We start from the raw sequence: 22,745 nt of genomic DNA on the forward strand, positions 1-22,745 counted from the left end.
TCATGTAAGATAGCGGGCTAAGGCTACATTAGCCATTACTAGCAATGCACACCGGAGAAAATAGTTGGCTGTCAAGTCACATTCTAATGAACAGTGTACTCTTTTTAAGAATGTGGTGAAGGAGAAGAAGAAGAAGAATTTTTAAAACTCACTCAATTTTAAAGAGGTACTAGATGAGGTATTCTGAGTGTATTCAAGTCAGTATATAACTTTATAATACCTTAACCTAATACATAATAAATCTAGACATAATCACAGTACATGAGACAATACTGACATTATTATCTGACTCCATTATACCTCTTGATTACTCATATTGTCAAAATGATCACCACAAAAGTGATTAACTAATGAATGCTGGGTAGCCATCAGCGAGACTGAATCAGCCCAATAATAGCCTTCACCCAGGCACTTTGAGCAGCAACAAATCCCTTCCCTCCACCATTAATGTAAGCTGTCCTGGAAACCTGAATGACATAACTGACAAGATTGTAAAATAACAAGTGTAGTGCAACAAGCACAGAGGGAATGTTTCGACTCATTGAATTGAAGAAGGCTGGCCACACACACACACACACACACACACACACACACACACACACACACACACACACACACACACACACACACACACACACACACACACACACACACACACACACACACACACACACACACACACACACACACACACACACACACACACACACACACACACACACACACACACACACACACACACACACACACACACACACACACACACACACACACACAGTTTTGCTTGCAGCCACAGTCTCCTGTATGCAATGGTCTCTTCTGCTCAAAGGTAAGCGTTTCCTATTGATTTTCACTACATAGACCTTCGCAGTGGCTGAAGTGATTAAACCAGCAAGCCTGTAACCCCTTCACTCATAATATTTATATTAATATTCATACTACTGACCAAAAGAAAATATCATCAACAAAGAAAGAAAAGAAAGCTGATACATCACAACCTTTTTTTAAAAAAAAAAAAGGAAAGGTACAAGATACATTTTTCCTTAAATGCTTGAGTATGATTTGGATATTGCAGGCAGCATACAGAGTCTTTTTCATGTGTGAATAAATGCACAGTGACAATTATATGACTATTATTTTCTTATTTTTATATTAAAAACGATTTCCTAGTGATACAGGAGCACATACACACTGCCCTCTGCTGGAAACTGTAGAGGCTGAAAAAAAAAACATTACTTTTGTCAGTTTTCTAAATATATTTCTATTCTGCAGTGTTTTCTCAGACGCTGTTTGTATTTTAAAATGTTTAAAATCAATAAGAAGGAATACATGTATTTATGTGCAGTATCCTGTACAGCATTTGCCTGTAACAAATGAAGTATTGTCTGATCCAGATGCACAAATGTGCAGAGAGGAGAAGCAACACTGAACAGAAGACTGTAGAGGTGCCCTTTAACTCCAAATTTCCCCTACATATTTCCCTCTTCACTGTGATACTCTGTACCCAAGCACGCACACACACAGGAAATGTTTTTGTCTTTATATTTCCAAAAGCCCTTATGGGGAAGCAATGCTGACACACACACTTTTTAACTTTGAAGTAAGTGAGGTAAATGGTCAAATCAGCAGCATGGATTGTCCTGCCTCACTTTAAACCACTCTTTAAAAGAAAATCCAACAAATTTATTTGCATATTATAAAGGGAATAAAATACTAATGCAGTCATGTGAGTCATAATATTCCCTGAACATTACTAGTGGTTGGGTGAGTCATATTTCACCCCATCCTAAAGCCAAAATGACAAAAGAGTATATGTGCTGAATGTGATATGTGCTTAAAGAATGTGTCAAAGCTATTTTGGGGGGGTAGGAATATATAATTGCATCATACTCATGATTCAAGATCCAGTTTGCAAAATTGCTTCATTTTATCAGCTGAACAACAGTCTCCTACTTTGTGCTATTAATATTTTGCAAGACTGCATGTCACAATATCAAAATAAATTAAACTGTCTCATTTTGAAATGAAGCCCTTCCCTTTGCTTGTCCTGAAAGACTTCAGCGAGAGAGAAAAAAAGTCACTCTGCAGCAAGCTTTAAAATTCTGTGCACCTACAGAGCACATTAAAACGCTACAATAAACCGCAAAGGGCACCTTGTTGCATTGTGCTCCAAGCAGGAAGACAGCAAAGACGCAGTTAGTGGACAAACACTGGGTGGGATTTCCTTTCCTCTTGGCTGCTGCCTTACATTGTCTGTTTCCATATGCTGGCCAAGGGCCGCAGACATGGACAATAACAAATTGTGTCTGTTTTGAAACTACAGACAGACACACAAAGATATTCAAACAAAATAAATGCTCTCCATCATGTGCGTGCATTCTGACTAGGATTGCAGCCAAGGTAAATCAATTTCTAACACTTATCTTCAACATCGAGGGTTCAAATGTTAACCGGGCTGGTGCGCACCTTAATGTTAGCTCTTTAACTATTAGCAATTACCCTGTAGCCACGTGAGTTGTATATTGAAATTACCATTATGTTAAAATCTTTATTTAAAAAAAAAAAAAAAAAAAAAAAAAAAGGACACTCCTCTTAATTTTGTCAAGAGACATGTAGTATTGAAAATGGCATTGGGTATCAAGCATTTTTATAGGTATCAATATTGAGTGTGAAATTCTAATATGGTGACAACCCTGCTCCAAACTTAAACAATCATACTGTACAATACAATCATCATAGTTTTAAAACTGTTTATTAATACTCACAATTGTATATTTAAAATCTGTATAGTTTTCAGTGATAATATAATTAGAATATAATTATTTTTTGTGAGCTTATACAAGAATTATGTTTCTGCAATAGCCACATAAAGTTTGTTATACCAATATGTCTGGTAAGACTGTGCTGAATTTGGCAGAAGAGCTAAAAATTTCAGCGGTATAACTGTAAGTCATTTGGTACCAAATTTTTAATTAACCGATCTGTCAACAGATTTCTTTTACTTTTAAAATGTATAAAATGTCCAAAAAAATAGTAAATAATATCTATACTGTTTCGCCGGAATTCAAACAAATGATTAATTATCAAAATTACTGATATTTTCTGCAATTATACTCATGTTCATCACTATACATGTGATGACCAAATTATATTTCCAAAATCATTAAGTAGCAGCTGCAGTTGAGTGTTTAAGTGGTCCAGACTGTTGAAATCCTGTGGAAAGCAGTTTCATCCATGTCCTGTTGTATGTTTGCTTACATTTTAGAAAAATAGTTAACTACAGTATATTTAAAATCATACTTTTTTTTTTTTTTTTTTTTTAAATGGACTGTCAATCAGCAGTCCATTTCCAGACATTCCACTTATTATATAATTGTCTAATATATAAAGTAAATATATTACCTTGTTCAACATATGCTCAGCCAATCCCTTGTTGGTAATCTATTGGTGGATATGTATACTGGATGTACCGTATTTACCGCACTATAAGGCGCACGTAAAATCCTTAAATCTTCACAAAAATCGACAGTGCACCTTATAATCTGGTGCGCCTTATGTATGAATTTTGGTTTGTGCTTACTGACCTCGAACCGGTTTTATGTGGCACACTATGCTCAAAAATCTGTCAAAAAAAGATTTTTAGTGCCACTTTTTGGAGCATTACGGTTACTGTTGCCAGGAGCCTCGCGGAGTAATACGTACTGTGCTTCAACACAACATTACCGTGTTGTGTGTGTATAACGACTCCAAAATGGCACCCGCGAAGAGACACGCTTACGAAGCTGATTTTAAACTTCGAGCAATTAGTTATGCAGAAGAGAATGGAAATAGAGCAGCTGCCAGACAATTCAGCATTAATGAGTCCATGGTGCGCAAGTGGAGGAAGCAAAAAGATGACCTAAAATAAGTAAAGAAGACCAAAAGGAGTTTCCGAGGGAACAAGGCGCGATGGCCGCAGTTAGAGGACAAAATTGAACAGTGGGTTATTGAACAGAGAACAGCAGGTAGAAGTGTCTCTACAATCTCTATTCGACTCAAGGCAACAGCGGTAGCACGTGACATGCAGATCAACGACTTTCGAGGGGGACATTCTTGGTGCTTCCGTTTTATGAAAAGGCATAATCTCTCAATCCGCACAAGAACTACTGTCTCACAGCAACTGCCAAACGATTACAAAGAAAAGTTGGCCATTTTCAGCACGTATCTGCCAATGGATCGTGGCTGCTTGGGCTAAGGTATCAGTCTCAAGTGTCGTCCGAGCTTTCACGAAGGCTGGAATAATCACTGAACAGCTAAGTAACAGCAACGAGACTGATTCGGATAATGATGAGAGGGATCCGGGCATGCTTGATGCCGAAATTGCCCAGCTGTTTAACTCAGACACTGAAGGTGAAGAGTTTGATGGATTTGTGGAAGTTGAATGTACTGGAAATGTAAGTGTATTGTTCAATATTTGATGTTTAACAGCTCAACAATGTTAATAGTTACTGTGAATGAGTTGGTTAAATTTTAACTCATCCGATTGTTTTATTCTGCTGAATGCACTTTAAACGCCTTTTAATCCGGTGTGAGAGGGATCCGGGCATGCTTGATGCCGAAATTGCCCAGCTGTTTACCGTAACTTGGACACGGAAGGTGAAGAGTTTGAGGGAATTGTGGAAGTTGAATGTACCGTACTGGAAAAAGTGTGTATTTTTCAATATTTAATGTGTTACAGCTTAACAGTGTTAAGAGTTACTGTGAATGAGCTTAATAAAGGTCGAGTTATTTTTTGTTTGTCTTAATGCGTCTTATAATATGATGCGCCTTATGTATGAAAACAGAGCCAGTCTTCAACAGTGCGCCTTATAATCTGGTGAGCCTTATAGTGCGGTAAATACGGTATATGATTGGTTTCTATGTTTTTCTCTACTAGAAACATTTTTTCCACACAAACGTCTACACTGCAATATATTTTTTGATGAGCCTAATGAAGGCTACAGCCTGAAATACATTGGTCATGTAATAAAGTGGTTATTCAGAAGCATTGCTAAAGTTTCAACCTCTTAACATACAGAGTAGGGCTGTGCGATATGACCAAAATCTCATATCCCGATATAAGACATCTATTGTCCCGATAACGATATAAATAACATATATATCGTTATATCGAACAGCCCTAATACAGAGATACAAAAGACAGAAATTTTTCTTTTACAGACAGGTTATACTACAATGTGTCCTTATCACATGATATTTAAGGCTGTATAAGGAGGTTTCAGCTGGCACAGCTGGCCCATGCAATGCCATCAGAAGGTCCCACAGAGAGTGTGGCTCTAATCATGCATGTATTAACAAACCTACAGTGAATGCAACCCACTGAACAAACGCGGTTACCTGCTAAAGCTAAACAATTATGGCTATTCCTTTGACATTACATGTATGTAGTATAAACAATAAAAAAATAAAAATAAAAAAAATAAAAAACTAATGAAAACAACAAAGATGAACTGCTAGTTGCTGATCACTATAATTTCTCAGTTACAGGTTTCATAGCCTCCTGATGTCCTTCATGCAGTTACGTATTTGTAGCCTAAACATTTTAAACAAGTCTATATCAATTTAACCCCCACACAATAATGTGCCTAATTAACCTGACAAATAAAGGGCTTCCAAAGGCAGCTGAGGGAGCTGGAAGTTAACCGACTGTCCACACTTGCTGAGGTGATTGATTAATAGCTTCACCAGGAGCTACTTGATTCCAGTGCAGTTCTGCCAGACAGCAGCTAATGAATATCACTTAACAAACAATTAACACTGTTGACCAAATTCCTGTGCGTCCATGAATACACCACTGACCTAATTTGAAGTCAGCTTGAAGATGGAGAAAGAGTTTTAGGCCCTCAGATAATAGATAATAGTTCAAATAATGTTTGTTACTTTATATTTTTAGAGAGAAATTATTAAATTCTGCATCCATCCAAGGGCATTAATAGTTACTGACCAATATTCAGTTGTTAATTTTGAAAATATGTTTTTAATGTAGTCCAGAATATTTACAAAAAGCAAACAGTATTTTACATCTTTCCTAAATCAGACATCTATGTGACAGTGAAGGGAACTAAAATGTAAGACTAATAAAATTTTGTCATGGTATGCACAGTCTTTAAATAATTTTGTTAAGAAAAAGGATAAAGGCTTCCTCCTGGCTAATTCAATGAATTAAATACAAAAATAAAGAAAATTTATTACATAGATAAAAACTGCCATAAAGCTGTCCTGCTCCTAGAAGCCTAGAATAACCACAGCTGTTTAAGATTATCAGAAGAGACAAGCAGCCATGAAAGTAAAAGAACTGACAAGGGGGCATGTATAAAGCTGATAATCTTGTTTCAATACAATATTGCGCTGGAAAACCTTGAGTACTGGGATGAATATCGATGTTACTTTGACACGTACCACCCACGCAAACATTGTGGCAAAACAAGCACACTCCAGCAGCCCCATGAAAATACAACGCCTCATCCCTGCAGGACAAAGATTCCTGCTCCAAACTCTCCACATCGCAGTCTGATCAAGCAACCACCAAATGCAATGCAACAAGCCCGATGAACAGGGGACCCACCCCACAGCCCAAAGAACCCCCGTCAAGGCCCAGTAAAACCAGACACCTTCATACAAGCCCCCAACGATTAAAATTGTTTTAGCAGCACAACAAATATTAGGCAAGGGGTATAGGTAGTATATTCAACCACAAAACACCAATATTCAGTGAACACTACACTTTTTTCCTCTTAATGTGACCTGTACTGTACTAACAGGGTTATGGGTGTATTCTCGGGAGCAGGTCAACATGTAGAGCATGGTGTTAACAGCATCAGAGAGAGAGGCTCAGATCCCACTGGAAACAAAACAGCATGTATGCACACTCAAGTCTGGGAGGAGCTCAGAGTGAAAGTGCCAGCCGGATAGCATATATATATAAATAAAAAAAAAAAAAAAAAAGTGGTAATCCTGATAAAAACAGACCGTTACACAATACAGACAGGATGATGTGGGGGGAAAAAATGATTGTTTGGGAAAATTCAAGGTCAAACCAATGTCCTTTTTTTTTTTTTTTTTTTTTTTTTTTTTAAATAAATGCTTTGAACTTAGAGGTTTCTCAACTATAAAGCTTCTGTTTTTCAATAGCCAATTAATATTACAAGATAAGGCAAAGGAGGGTTCAAAAGGCTAATTGTGTGTCTTTCTGTGAATTGTTCCATTTACAAGCACCTTGATTTTATGATGTAAGAACTGCAGTACTAAAAGAAGACCTAAAATTCAACATACTGCAAGCCTACACATAGAAAAACAGTTTTATCTTTCCCCATTTATGTTACTATTATTATCATTATCATCATCATCATCATCATCATCATGGTTAATTTTCACATGGTAATTATTTAACATGATTACTCATTAAAAGTTGCCTTTAGCTGTTATTTTTGTGCTGTCATTAGCTGGCCTAATTGTTGTAGTTTTTAATCTAAAAATGTATTAATAAAAAAAATAAAAAATAAAAAAAAAGGAAGAAGAAAAAAGCAGGGTGACTGGCTTGAAGAGGAAACCCAGCATAACAAACCTGGAGCAAAATGTCATGAACTCAAGCTAGGCGATCAAAACTGTATTCTCTGTCAGTATGTGATGCACTTTGGCTAACTGTTTTGACAGATTGCATGCGTTTCCTCCTTTACACGTAAAAGGCTTGGTACACTTGAAATGAGCACACTCAGCATTTGCTGCAGTTAAGCGTAATCACTCTTAAACAGCCCTCATGCAAACTCTCAAAGAGAGAGATCTCTCTTGCAAACAGGAAACAGATTATGCATCACTGACAAATTTGCAAATCAGAAACAAAAAATGTGCAAAGATGTGCAAGATTACATTCATGACAGTAATAAATATGAATTGTATACTGTAATTTCTCCAGTGTCAGGTCTACAACCAGAAATCTTTTTAATACTCCATGATGAGAGGGTCAAAGACAAAGCCACTGGATGCAGAGATCTACCAATCAAACTTTATTATAGCTCTGACTGACCGATTCACACCACTTTTAAATTAATAGGATTTATTTCTCTGTCTGAGGAAGAAACTGAGCGTTTGAAGCCAGAGTATCCACACAGAACCCATGTAAGCACGAGAGAACAAACAAACACACAGGAAGAGCCCATCCTGCCAGTGGATTTAAATCCTGCTGTGAAGCACCAGTTCGAACAACCACCACCATGTCGCTTTGACGTAAAAAGGATTCCTACTTAAACAACCCTTATTTCTACCAGCATCTTTCCGGTTGCAGAAATAAATTGCTTTCTTTTTCTCGGCCCAAAAAGTTGATTCTGTCTATCTGGTCTAGTGTTTTCAGTGGAAGAAATGTCTCCAGTCTCAGCTGACTGCAGGTTCCCCAACTTTATAAACAGTATATTTGCATAATGAATGAAACTAGCAACACTGACAAACAATGGGCTGTGAGGTCCGTTTCTGGATTATTTATATGCAAATTATCATTACCATGAATACCAGTTACACAGAGTTGGGGAACGGCTGCAATCACAGCATTGTAAGATGGTGAAAGATGTATCTTTAGGCCCCTTACTCGATTTAGGGATGGCCTCTTTGACTCCCCGCTCGAACCAGCAGGGCTGAGAGTGATCCTTTTTTTGAGTTTGGGGTCATCCTGCAACCTCTTACGAATGAGCTCAACTGATTCAGTGGCTGGAACACAAGTGAAGAGAGACGTAACATCGTACAAAACCATTGTTTCATCTGCCTACATAATGACATCTCTCACCTTCTCAACAAAATCCAAAGTGTTCTGGATGTAGTGTTTAGAGCTGCCTACCAACGGGTTGAGGATCGTAGCCAGAAACCTTGAGATGTTATAGGTGACCAAGTTGATCATGCAGATTTAGGTATACAGATTTGTCTTAAAGGTACACCCTGTTTATGTATTTTCGATCATCATCAGTGGTAGTTGATCAATGGTCAAGAAAACTTCTATATTAGTGATCAAGAAACTGACCTCACAGTATATTGTTCATCAGTGGTGCTAGTTTCAGTCATTATGTAAGTCTACAGTTCATTAGGTTGGGGAAAACATTGAGTTACCAAATTAATCTGTCCCATAGATTAGCCCATTTCCACTGATACCCAATCCAACTTTCTGAGTCAGGATCAAACCGATATACAAACCAGTCAGATAGATGTATCCCTACATAGATAACAAAGGAACTACTCAAGAGACCACAATGTACCTAGGTATACCTAGGTAATGCTTGGACTGAGTACAAGAAACCTACAACTTAACACTGCGTAGATAGAGTGCTTGCTACTATTCAAGGGTAACAGGACGCTGATAACCATCACCAGGAACACAATGCGGCTGTGAAGGCAAAGTCCACGGCCACTGCAGAAGCCACATCAAGGGAGGCATTATCTGTACTAACAGAGTGCATTGTCCACAATGCTGTTCATGGTTCACAGTCATCATTGTTCAATCTCAAAAGGTAAGTGACCATCTCATATACAAGATGGAATAATTTATGAAACTCTACTGATAAAAATGAAAAACAACACTGATTTAAACTAATTTCCTCGAAACCCTTTTCTGATCACATGCATGTTTATCTGCAATGCTTAAGTTTCTCCACTATATCAAAATGGCAACAATTTAACTCAAATTTAATTGTGAAAAAGAGGACAAGGTCACAAAGTAGCATAGCAACAAAGAGAGGAAGCATGGTACAGTCATACTGTCAGTTTCCCCTGACAGTATGACTGAGGTTCACGCAGACAACCCTGTGGATCTCTTCAGCCACAACAAGGATGCTCTGGGTTATATCCAAGTCTGAAGCATCACATGTGGACTTGAACAGGGCAGACTCTTCCACTGAAAGCTACTACCCATGCACAAGTTTAAGAGGTATTACAACAGAGCAATATCAGCTGGGAGTGGTGCACAAGTACATGAGAAAATGACAAATGTGAAAATCAGCCAAATTTGAAGCAGGTTAGGTCAATTTTTAATTCATGATGTCTCACCTAGTACAATTATGATGTCAGGCTGTATGCCAGGAGTGAACAAGACATCCACTCATTGATCCATTTCACCAGGATCAATGGCTAGAAGATTGGAATGTCATTCAAACTGGATATATCCAGTGGATGGTGGCAAAGAGAGGGAAGATGTTAAGAGCTCCAAACAGACAAGCTGCCACTGGCCAACCACACATACTGATGGCTGGAAAAGAGCAGAAGACTAGATGGAGAGTCTTCTTGTCATGCACAGAGGAGCATGACAAGGTTGCAATAACAGTGGACACATCACAATTTAAGATCAAAGTTGTTATAAAAGCTAGCCAACTCCAACTACATCTGAGAACCCTGTCTGAAAAAAAAACACAGCCTTAGGAACATCTAAAGTGTGTAAAATCCTCAAACTCCCTTAAGATCAGATGCTCTGCTGGAGGATGGAGGATCAGAGCTTGAGAAAAAACATAATACCTCTCACATGGTGTTATAATTTTAAAAAGGTCACAAAATCAGTGAATGACTCTAAAATGTACTTAAATCATCTTATCAGTGTGCCTCACCATTGAACTTGCTTAAAATCTTAATGATGTAGAAGGTAAGGCTGATTCTGCTGTTCTATATTCTTGAAGACTGAATGAAATAAATATCAGTGTTTATGGTTGCAGATATTAGACGCCATATTTCGCTTTTGTTAGACTTAAAGCTGCTTCTTTGCATGTGTTTTGGCGCCAATGACAGTACTTGCCTTGCTTGTGTGTTCAGCATGTACTCCATCCATTTACAATGAGTTCTGCTGAGAACTGAGGAAGCCAATTGTATTTACACATATAATAATTCCCCCCCCCAGCCTAAACCATGTCTTACAATGACAGTACAGGTAGTCGTTATGACTCATTTAATTAAAACAATTATTATTGTTAATCATACACACCTGTCAGGACTGAAGCCAAAACATATTACTGAGTGTGTTTAAGATGAAGACTTGTACCACACTCTTTAAGTTGGCCATCCGCGTGCCTTGTTTTTAACTCCGGTGCATAACAAGTGACTAAAATAAGAAATACAGTCCTTATATAAGGTGAACTGTCACCTGTGAGGGAAAACATTAGCAAAAAAGTTTTATATTTCCACATCTTACCTTTAGTAAAACGATTCACTGACGCCGCCCTCACCTTTCCATCGTCCTTAACAGTTTTCATAATGTTCCCGGTCTCCAGAAAATGTCGAGAATATATTCTTTTCTTCTTCCTCCTCTTTTTAAAATAAAGAAACCGAGCAATAACGAAAGGTTTGACTTTGTTTTCTCCGGTCGCTACATTTAAAGAACTAGAGAAAGTGTCATCAATTAATTAACGGTGGTCGTCAGGTGCTGATGACCGCACGCGCCCGCCGAGTGCCTGAACACCAGCCCCGCCCACCGCTCGCGCTGCGGTGCGGACTGTCACATAACTATCCAGAGCGGGAAAAAGCTGACTGGCTACAGTGTTCCAATTTACTGAAACCAGTCATTGAATGCGACACCTGCTGCCCCCTGATACAGCGCGGATTTTAGATTTTATACTGTGTTTCGATTACACAGCAGAAAAATGACAACTGCATAATGTAAAACCTCTTATCATTTTTACCGATTGACAGTTTGTTTGTTTTTTTTAAACTAAATTATAAATAGAAAATAAGGAGCGGGAGGGGGGCGTACTGAATATTATTAGCATTTTTGTATCACAGTCTAATTATGTATTATTTTATATTTAAAAATAGCAAGCCAGAGAGCAGAAATACAGAAAACTTCCTCGAAAATCATCTACTTTGTAAAAGAGTAGGTAATGATTACTTACTTACTGACTCTTATTACTCTTACTAAATAGTTAAATTTTATTTATATAGCACCAAAGCACAACAACAGTCTCCTCCTGGTGGTTTATACTGTAAAGTAGAGACCCTACAGAGAGAAAGCCCCCAAAAAACAACAATCCACATACCATCTAGGTCATGCTTCTGGTAGCGTTTGCATGCATGGGTTTCTGTCTGTGTGGTCTGTGTTATTAACATATAGAAACTACCGTTTAAAATATGTCACATTTGACCTATGACTTTCAAAGTAATCAAAGTAATGTTGATTTCAAGGTCAAAGTAATATTAAGGTTATATAGAGTTCCTTACGTGACCTTGGTAATCTGACCTCTACTTGAAGGTCAAATAATCCATGTCCAGGTATTTACAAATCAGTACCTCTGATCCATTATCTGCTTCAACATAATGTTTGTGTAATCAAAGTAAACATCTGCCACGCTGCCCTAATCAGATTTTTACTGCCCTAGAAAATTATTAAAGTAGGCTTAAAAAGAACAAAGAAACAAAATGATTATATAGAAAATACAGTATTATTCCCTTAAAAGTAAATAACGCCCAGAGAGTGAGCTGCCTTGGCAGAGGTTTATGCTCTGTGAGTGCTTCTTGTTCGGTGCTGTTATACGCTGGACTTTGGTTAATTGTATAACCCACAGAACTGATTTGCCCCCAGTATTTGTATCAGTAGTTTACCATAGCTTCTATGGTATTATCACAGAAGGGCTTATTGCCCATTGATGTTTTTTGGATTTTTTTCAAACTAGACATTGTTACAACAAAATTGGAATACATAACTGACTCATTATTAATATTATTTTTAGAAGCCAGCTGTCCAGATTATGTGGTTTTTATACCACATTTACCAGCTGTTAAAATGCAGAATTGCTATCAGCTGAGTACTCTGAGTTCTTAGCTGCAGCTGGTAAGTTATATTGCTCTGCAAAGTTTTTTAATTATTTCCTGTCAATACCCCTCAGGTAGATGTGCTATATAAAGCACTTATTAGAACACATTCACAAAGGTGAACATAACAGAGACCTTTTGTGATCAAGCGTTTGTTTGAACATCATAATACACCCTTTCTTGGGTTTGCAATAGAAACTAAAGCCCTAAGTTAGAAATTGTTTTTGTCATATTGGACTTAGGTTGTCACTCTGGCTGCCGCATCACCACAGCCTTGCCACAACTATGACTAAATCGGTCTTTTAGAGTCTAAAAATAGCATAAAAGAGAGGTCTCTTGTCCACGTGGGATTTATAGCAACTGATTTTTGTCTTCACCTCCTGCGGGGTGCAACACTCTCACTCGTTCTTGATCTTCTGAAACAGAACACGTGTCGAAAGCTACATGTGGAATAACTAGAAAGACAACTGAGCACATTGCCGTGATTGGCACCGAGTTAGTTATAGAATTGATTATTGAGGGCTTCCGCAGTTTCTTAGATCACGTAACAGCAAAGGCTAACATTTGTTTGATATGTTTGAAGAATACAAACCCAGTCAGTCCCTTAGATCTCATCGTAACAGCTTTTTTTTGCCTGCGGTCATAACTGAGCTGCACACACACCCACGACCCCCCAATGCGGTACCATAACTTTCAAGTCAAATTTGTGTTCTTTTTAATTCCCCTGCTTTTGTGTTATTTGATCCACTACATTTCTTATGGCGTTTATTTCTCCATTTATGTGTGTGGGGGTTTTTTTTGGTTATAATTTCAAATTTCAGTATTATCACAGAGACCATTTGGGGCTTTCAAAGTTCTGTGTAGTGGAAACTATCATTGATCTCGAGACAGTACCTATGGGGAGGGCTGTATCAGCCGGAATAAAGTTTTAGATGTTAATTAATGCCCATTTGGACTGAAAGCACACAGTTTATTACACTGCAGAAGAATCACACACAAACCTCCTGCACCCAAAAGCGAGTGGGATACATCTCTTTGTTTTCAGCCTGTGGTTATTTCCTTCATTTCTCTGCTGCGTCAAACATCTCTCCCACCAGTGCGTCTCACCTCTCTCTGAGGTGGAGAGAAACCCCCACCGCACCCAATCCCGCTCCTCCACTCTCCCTAATAAGCCAGGAAGAGATTCCTTGGCAGACAGCTGTTCCAGATGGCATTATTACTCTGCACTTTCCCAGTCATCTGGCCCGGGATCCAGCACTGGCAGAGGTGGCGGTCCCTTTGCTCTGCCTGCGCATCAATATCAACACCAACATATGGCAGTGTTATATAACACTGTATCTGCTGGGTGATATGTTTCTGTGATAATCCAACAAGTTCTCTTTCTTTCTTTCGTTTTATTTCTGTGGCGGGTTCAATCGTCGTTCAAGGACCACTTCCCTTTTCTGCAGTGTTTATGTACACAGACGAAACGCACTGAAGATGACAGAGTGTTGTGTTGAAAGTAAAAGGTGAGAAAACCTCGATGCTCTCAGCTCCCTTGGCATGAAAACAGCCTGAAGCCTATACTTGAAAAGCACAAAATTGGTTTAGCTTAAAAGTTCAAAGCGTCCATGATGTATATACCAGATGATACGCGGACTGCGCTTTTATTAAAACGCATGGCAGGCTGACTCTTGCTGCTGCATCCTTTTCTTTAGTTCAATTTACCCCTTCACTCAGCTTTATCTCCACCATGTTTTTGATAGTGTTGGGGTGTCTGCGTGCCACTGAACATGATAGCTCGAAAAGTTTTGAATGTGTTCTCATAAAACTTTGTAGGGGTGTAGTGTAGGGTCATGTTAACAACCCATTAACATTTGGCTTACATCTACCAAGGTCAACTTAGTGATTAATAGGTCAAAAATATACAAAAACCTTTAGAACATTGAAACTATAATTCTTACAAGTGTGGTGAGTATTGTCAACATATAGAGAGCATCATATAAAGAGGCAAAATATTATGTCACATTTGACCTTTGTGTAAGAGTCAATAGGTTGATCTGAAGGTCAAAGTGACAATCCTATATAGAGCTACTTAAAAATACATTTTTATATTTCTTACTGCCATTGTTTGTTTTTAAAACATAATGGGAAATAGGGATATTGTTCCAAACTGGGATGCTAAAGAGCACAGTACTTTGGACCTCTGATCTCAAGGTCAGTTAGACTCAAATTGTCATAGAAAGTCTTTTATCTATGAAATTAGATAAAAGCAACATTAAGGAAATTATTTATGAGGATTTTAAAAAATCACATTATAGTTTGCATCCAAATATCAGGTCACATTTGATTTCTGGCCTTTCACTTTTACATTTCACATCTGCCAAGAGGGTCAATATATTAAAATAGGTTCACAAATACCAAAAAACAAACATCTAAATGGGCATTTAAAATGAAATAAATATATACAAAATACAAATACTATTCCTTTAAAAGTAAATATTGCACATAAAGTGAGCTGTCTTGGCTGACTTTTGCACTCACAGTGTTTCTTGGCTCTTATGCAGAAACGTTTTGTTACACTAATGACTTTCTGGTGTTCCCACATCAATTGCACACATATTTTTTTTTAATGTAGTAATTTTTTTTCTTTCAATTTTTCTTTTAACTTTTGTTCAAATTGCTGGTTGAAATCGTTTCCTTTGGTCCTGAAAGTGAAAAAACAAACAAACAAGGAAGTTACTTCATGAGTCAACAAATGAGTCTAATATCTCACATTAAATCACACCTTATCATTTTCACATACAAAGAAGATAATAACTTGGAGAGTAGCAAGATTTAGAAGTGGAAGAAAAACTATTACCTTCAAAACCGATCAGACAGATAAAGGCTGATGCAGATCTTATCCAACTGTTGTCTAAAAGGTGAATAAGAAATATTTCCAAAATATTTTCCCCACCTGTCTGAGGAGCTGTTGCCTTTTCCTTGTCTCCTTAACTGTGAAAAAAACAGCTATTTGTGCTTATGTGCACCAGAAGCAGTCTTTAACGTTGATGTCAACGTTATTTTATGCCAACTCTCTGAATCCTGCCCCTTTGTCACAATCAGCACATGCTCAAACATTAACCCTTCCACCTGCCTGTTCAGCAGGAATGGATCCAAACATTAACACTGTACAAACCTGCACATTCAAAATTTACACGGATACACATGCACAGACTGACACAGATGTCCAATAATTTACACTCACTTGTGTGTCCAGATATGCCGGCGGTGGTGGCGGTGTTATTAGCAAAAGCACGTACCAAACACACACAAGCACATCCAAACATACATTTGTAAGCTTTACAAGCGCTTACAAATACACACACAGACGTCACACACTTCTCAGTTGGGGCTCTCTCTATTGGCTGGTCTTAACTGCTTTGTAGTATTTTTAGGCCTGTTATTCTGGGGTCTGTCCTGGCAGGCCAATAGGAGAATATATAAGCCTCCCACCCTGCAACTGGGGACCACAAAGAACACACAGTGGAAACATCTCTGGTCGATACTCCGGCAAACATCCGGCAGGCTTTTGAAATCCTCTCAGGGTGAGTATAAGCCTCACTAACATATAGGGATGTAGGAGCAGTTAAGCCTACACAGAATGGGTTTCCCCTCCTGCCCTTTTAAGTGTAAAACAGGCATAAATCAGTATTTTGAGAGCTACTTTCATCCATGTTTTTATTTATTAAAAAAAAAAAAAGTACTATTCTTAAAAACTCGAGCACACCTAATTATTTTAGGACAATGGATTAACTTTGACATGATAGGGGCTAGCTTTACTGTCATCTGAAAGCTTTGCTTGAATTGCTCCTCAGGAAGGGGTCAGGGTTAACTGCTACGCAGTGCACACAGCTGATAGGACATGGTGAGGGACACTTGAGCAGGGCAGATACATGCCACGTGGCTTCAAACAGGTCATCTGGCTGAAGGACAGCCGCTGTGCCAGCCTGCTGCCCTGTCAAGAATAAGCAGTTTTTCCCATACGTTGCTTATTTTAAAGAGATGAATACGGCCATCAGTGTGAAGGTTCATCACGTACAGGAAGTTACGGGGTCATGTAATATGACGAAAGATTTATTTCTGCTTTTAGCTGAGACAGTGATTAATGAGTTTAGCTTTTGCATTCATTTGGTTATGAATAGACATGATATAATTGCCAATTCATCTCTGTCTTACACACAGCGCACTGCACTGTATAGAATAAGCTTTCTGCTTCTGTCTTCCGAACAGCTTGCGCACGAGGGATCCCTCAGCAGTTGTGTGTCTCACTCTAAGCAGAACAAGATACTGAGTCACTATCTGCTCATGAGATTAAGCTAAAAATATCTTACAGATAATAACTGAATTTTACATTTTATCCACCTTGTCTCTGGACAGGATACCATGCATCCAGCATAATGTCCGCTGAAGTTGCAATTCAAAAGTTTTCTTTCCCGTTTGCCCGTGCTGCACACCTTTCTCAGGAAAACGATGTGACCCGGAAGGGATGCATACAGGTGAAAACCCTGGAGCTTCGTGAGCTTCAGGACAATCCTGTTTTAAGCAATCCGAGCTCAGTTAGGGTTATAGGAGCTCAGGCACACAATGAGAAGCAGGCACAGGAGAGTCTACCAGAGCTTCCTCCTGGACAAGATGTGGCAGCAGCACAGGTCCTGGTCTGTGGTGAAGCCTCCAAGAGTACTGTGCTCTCCAGGCAGTGTGTGTTTGAGAAACTGATAGTGGAGAGCGAGGACCAGCGTCCCGCTGCAAAGAGACAACTGTCGTCTGAGAGTGCGGCTAGAACCATCACGGTGGTGAAAAAGAGTGCTGTGAGGAAGGAGGCAGATGAACCAAGACACTTGCAGCAAAAAGCACAGCTGGGACAGAGGCCGAGAGCGTGTGCTTCAGTAACAGTGACGAGAAAGCACAGAAAGGACCTCTTCACCAGCTCAGACGTGTTCCACAGGGTTGACTCACATGCTGTGAGGGCTGGAGCAGAGGTCAGAAGTACTTTTGTGTGTGTGTGTGTGTTTTTTAAGTGTCTGCAAATCTATCTGCCATTTAGTGCTTAATCTTAGTGCTTTAGCTTCAGCAGTGAGTCACACTAGAACACTTTCCATATGCCAAGATGAACAGAACTGCAGTTCAGTCAGTTTCAGTATTTGGTTAGTTCAACACTAGAGAGACACAGGGACACAAAGCTGTAAAACTATAAGGAGTTAAGTCATTCCAACTCCATGAAAGTTTGTGAGTCCATCTTTGCCTATGTTAGTTACCTTTAAAAAGCTGTGAGTTCTAACAGTGCATATCGTTGTGTTTGTTTTGGAGCTGAAAGAAAAGTGCGTGTACAATGTGAAAACAATTGTACAAAGCATCACAAAGGAAGCCAGAACTGAGCTGGAGAAACTTCGTGCCATCTGGGTCTGGCTGTGCAACAACATCGGTAACTACAGCCCACACAAGCCCACTAGGTTTAGCTAATGAGACATATTTTTGAGTTTAAGGTGGCGAATCCATCTATGTTCAGCAGCATTCACTCATACAGGTGTCATCCATCCTACTGTGAATAAAAGGAAGGTTGCTTTCACAGAGTATGATGTGAGCGGGTACCTTGGCCACTCGGAGAAGCTGAGTTCACCAGAGGAGGTGATTGCGGCTGGCCGCGGTGTTTGCTGCAGCTACTCCAACCTTTGTACGGAGATGTGCAGGTAAACACAACACCTCCGAAAACAGCTGTTGTTGATTTGTGATTGCCAGTTTATTAACTGCTGTATTAAAGGCCTTCTGAGTTTATGAACTCGAGTTTGAGGACATGCGATATAAAAACAAAAAGCCATGAGCATGTTGTTTGGTTTGTGTTTACAGAGAGGTGGGCATCGAGTGCCAAGAAGTGCCGGGCCACAGTAAGGGCATAGGATACCGCCAGGGCCAAAGCCTGAAGCATGTGAAATCTGATCACCTGTGGAACGCTGTGCTTCTGGGAGGACAGTGGTTCCTATTGGATGCCTGCTGGGGAGCGGGACGAGTAGATATGGAACATGAAAGCTTTGTGAAAAGGTGTGAAAAGGAAATGATTTCAACACATTCACTATTTAGCGGTTAGGTTGCTGCAAACAATACTACAATGACACGGTGGTACGACAATAATGACTGAAGTTTAACAGCTGCTTATTCGAATAATCCCATGACAGGCAGCAGGTTGAGTCTAAAACCAGCACGCTGTCTCTATCTGTTCCTTCAAGGTTTGATGATTTCTATTTCCTAACGGACCCGGAGGAGTTCATCGATTCGCACTTCCCTGATGAGGAGAAATGGCAGCTCCTAGACATACCCATCTCCCTGGAAGAGTTTGAGAGAAGGGTCTTCAAGACCTCAGCCTTCTTCAGTATGGGGCTTAGGCTGATTCGGCCACATCACTGTCACATTGTCACAGGTTACCTGACAACTTTTTTGTTTTGTTCTTCTGGTCAGCTTTCTTTTTTTTGGTTTAGTCTTATTGTTGAATGTCATTATGTTTTAATCAAGAATGCACTCATATTTACTTTTAACATCTATCTTCAAGTACGTTAAAAAAACAAAAACAAACCCTCTCTTGTATTTTCTGCTCAGATAATGGTGAGGCAAGTGTGTCCCTTGGCTTCTCAAAGCCAACAACCTTTACCTATGAGATCACCCAGCACCAAGACCTCCTCCACTGTGGTGCTTCAGAGCAGAAAGAGTCTATCAACTCTTCATTCGGTATCCTAACTGTCTCCCATCGGAGCATGAAGTTGCAACTCCTGCCACCCGCAAGTGGAATGTACGATGTGAAGGTGTTTGCTAGACCGGAGGCAGCTGCCACGCCTCTGGTTTGGGTTTGCTCCTTCACAGTCGAGTGTCCTACCCCCAGAGCGATGGAAGAGATCCCAGAGAACCCCTTCTTGTCTTGGGGGCTGCAGCCAGTTGCAGGATCTCTTGGAGTCACAAGCAGCAGCCAGAGCAGCGAGGTTGCTGAGGTGGACGAAGGTGTCTTTGATTTGGTGCTGAAGACCTCCAGGCCTCTGATGATGCTGTGCGAACTGGTTCACCCAGAGATGGATGCTGCCATAGCCAAACGCTGCCTGGCTACTCAGATTAAACCAGACACCCTGACGTGCCACGTCCTCTGCCCTTTACATGGCTTCTACCGGCTGTCGGTGTTTGTGCGGGATTATGAGAAAACGGAAGTCAAGTTCCAGAACACTGCAAACTTCCTGTTGCACTGCAGAGGGAAGGTGGTTAGTCCTCATGAGCTCTTCCCTCCTAACCTGGGCTCAGCATGTGGCCCAGGGACCCGGACGTCAGAGGCGGGACTGTCCAAATTCAGTCATACAACAGCAGTGGTGGTTACCCAGCAAGGCAAATGCAACATCACCTTCCACAACCATCGCGACCTTGAGCTTCACACTGTGCTCAGCAAAGAAGAGAACAAATCAGCAGCTTTTCCACTTTCCCGCTACTTGTTCTGCACATACACAGACACAAAAGTGACAGTGAGCATCAGCCTGCCTGATACTGGGGTATACCGGCTGGGCCTCTACGCTAGGATAACCCCTGGTGGAGATTTTAACCCCATGTGTGACTTTATCCTAAGGAACATCTGCGATCAGCCAGGGATCCCTTTCCCTTGTGTCTATTCTGCCTGGAGCAAAGGCTGCGTTCTCTTTGAGCCTCGTGTGGGCCTGCTGGAGCCTGCCTCATGGGTTCGCTTCAGGGTACGGGTTCCAGGGATCCAGAGGGTAAGCGTGGTGGGAGAGACACGGACTGACCTGAAACTTAATAAAAGCAGAATCTGGGAGGGTGACGTTTTCAGTGGAAATGCTCTTCAGGTACTAAAACTGGCTGCCTCCTTGGGGGACTCCAGTGACATGGCTGTTTTGATGACCTTTGACATCAAGCAGCAGGACAAAGAAGTGTGAAATCAAAATGGGGGGGTGTGGGGATACCGAAGCAAATCGCACTCAGAATACTTGCAAATAATTCAAACTGTGAGCTCAGATCTTCTATGTTCATCTGTATTAACAAAGTGCAGATGGCGGTATGTTAAAGCTTGTCAAAATGAAGCATACAGTAACAGGTACAACACTGGAGATTTTCTACATTTCTGAAGATATTTATTTAAGTGCATGCACAAGTCTTGAAAGTAGACAAAAAAGAACAAAATTAAATAAATAGCATGGAATAAAAATTAGACTTGGTCATTTGGTTATTGGGAGAAATGGTCAAATAGTGCATATCTGTGAGCGGCAGAAGTATGTAACCCTCTAGGATTAGCAGTAAATGTAATGGTAAAATCAAGAGTAACTGGAGACACTGATCTGTTAATAACTGACTTTCACTAAACATATTTAGGGAAGTGACTCAAACCACAAATTATAATTCAGAGTATGCCAAAGGCAGATTCAACAACAATGTTCAACAACCCTTTAGAGGAGAGGTTTACCTGCACTCCAAGAATGAAAGCTGTGATAGCTTGTGAGGCCCCAGTGGGACCCTGGGTAGCTCCTTAGTGACAGAAAGACTCTCTCACAATGGCTAATGGTCATGTTGCTCATCTCAATCATTTCACCAAGAACACATTGAAAAAATGGTGTGCAAGATGGGCAAGTAGAAAGCTACTGTTCTCCAAAAAGCACAATGGTGCTGTACAGGCCTTGGTGCCCTTTGCACTAAGTTGGATAAGCAGTTTAGTCATTTAAATATTTTAAATGAGAAGCATTGTGTTTGGACAGAACCTTTTCCATCTGTGAAACATGGTGGTGGTAGTGTCATGCGACTCCTTGCTGCATCTGGATCAGGACAGTTCTTGATTAAAGCTACAATGAACTCTTGATTGTTGATTTTTAAAAAACAACAACAACCCAACAACACAGAGATAATCAGCTATTCAGCAAAACAATATCAAAAGTATCTAACAGTAGAAGAAGAACAAAAACATATTTTCAATCAAAATTTTTTAACTTTAACAGAAATAATTAAAAAAAAAAAAAAGAGCGACCCAAGCAGGGAAACTTACCAAATATTGCAGTCGAATGAGCTAAAAGTGGGTTTTCGCCATCTAGTTTTCAGATTTCCAAGTCTAAAAATGTTTTTGGCTATATTTATGCAGAAAAAAAAAAAAAACAGTTCAAAAGGTTTGCAAGCTTTTCTTTCTCTTTCCTGTAACTCTATAAGAATTGATCTTAAATTATGTTCTTGCAACTGTATAAGCATTGCAGCAGCGTAGTATTATAAATACAATCGCAAACCAACATGACATTTTTATTTGAAAGCTATTATTTGATGCAGGCAGTATTCATCACCAGCAAACCTTCAAGCTTGACAATGGTGCTCAGCTGTGGTGCTCAGCCGTGATATTAAACTGATCAAGAGAGCTGTGTGTATTATTATTGTTGTTATGAGAAACAAAACTGCATTATGAAATGACGGTTGTCAAAAACTGTGCAATAAATATATACAGTGATGATGGTATGTCTTTTGTTTTCTGCAGTCACAGTCACGCAACGTTGCAATTTAAGTCTCCAAATTATGTTAATTATGCAACAAAGGCCTGTCAATGGTCGTTTTACAATTGTTTTACTTACACGGATTTATCTGGTAGCTTCTGGAATACCTGTCACAAGTTCTCAAGATTTATTGTGAAGATTTGCTTCACAGGAGTTCTAAATTAAGACAGCTATTACTTTACTGGCCTTAAAGTACAAACAAAAATAAATTCCATAGAATTTCACTTTGTAAAGTTGAAAACATCTAGCACAGTGGTCCATTGTTGTAGAGACCTGGACCCACTCAGCAGGCTTTGGCAGACACCAGCAAGAGCGATGAGTGTTTACATGTGGCCCTCATAATAGGCCACAAATAGCCTCAGTTCAGCTCCTCGGTAAAAATACAACAATAGAATGGGTGGGGAGGAAAAAAAG

The 22,745-nt window shown here is 39.6% G+C and overlaps 2 protein-coding genes across 4 annotated transcripts in view; one reads left to right on the plus strand and one right to left on the minus strand.

Moving 5' to 3' along the window:
• The window catches only part of slc4a11 (solute carrier family 4 member 11), a 105,472-nt gene extending 94,042 nt beyond the window's left edge, over positions 1-11,430 (minus strand). For 2 of the 3 annotated variants that reach the window (XM_040042322.1, XM_040042321.1), the window contains exon 1: positions 11,192-11,429. Coding sequence is in view for 2 of the 3 variants with exons in the window: in XM_040042321.1 (XP_039898255.1) it covers positions 11,192-11,252 (61 nt within the window). In the remaining variant the exon portion in view is untranslated. Of the gene's footprint in view, positions 1-11,191 lie in introns of all 3 variants that reach the window. The other variant, XM_040042319.1, reaches the window with a different exon arrangement.
• Positions 11,431-16,276: 4,846 nt separating this feature from the next.
• Positions 16,277-22,289, plus strand: ky (kyphoscoliosis peptidase). Its single transcript, XM_040042324.1, has 7 exons — positions 16,277-16,373; positions 17,206-17,807; positions 18,136-18,250; positions 18,398-18,515; positions 18,673-18,864; positions 19,050-19,240; positions 19,417-22,289. The coding sequence occupies exons 2-7, from the start codon at positions 17,226-17,228 to the stop codon at positions 20,742-20,744; spliced, it is 2,526 nt and encodes an 841-aa protein (XP_039898258.1). The 5' UTR covers positions 16,277-16,373; positions 17,206-17,225; the 3' UTR covers positions 20,745-22,289.
• The last annotated feature ends 456 nt before the right edge of the window (positions 22,290-22,745 follow it).

This window comes from Simochromis diagramma, unplaced genomic scaffold, assembly GCF_900408965.1.
Source record: "Simochromis diagramma unplaced genomic scaffold, fSimDia1.1 OVJJ01000304.1, whole genome shotgun sequence".
Classification (NCBI taxonomy): domain Eukaryota; kingdom Metazoa; phylum Chordata; class Actinopteri; order Cichliformes; family Cichlidae; genus Simochromis; species Simochromis diagramma.

Excerpts from the sequence above, each read along its gene's own strand:
- ky (XM_040042324.1), top strand. The coding sequence starts at position 17,226 with ATGTCCGCTGAAGTTGCAATTCAAAAGTTTTCTTTCCCGTTTGCCCGT. Across the intron at positions 18,516-18,672 it reads CTTTGTACGGAGATGTGCAG|AGAGGTGGGCATCGAGTGCC; the intron begins GTAAACACAACA and ends TTGTGTTTACAG. Across the intron at positions 19,241-19,416 it reads TCACTGTCACATTGTCACAG|ATAATGGTGAGGCAAGTGTG; the intron begins GTTACCTGACAA and ends TTTTCTGCTCAG.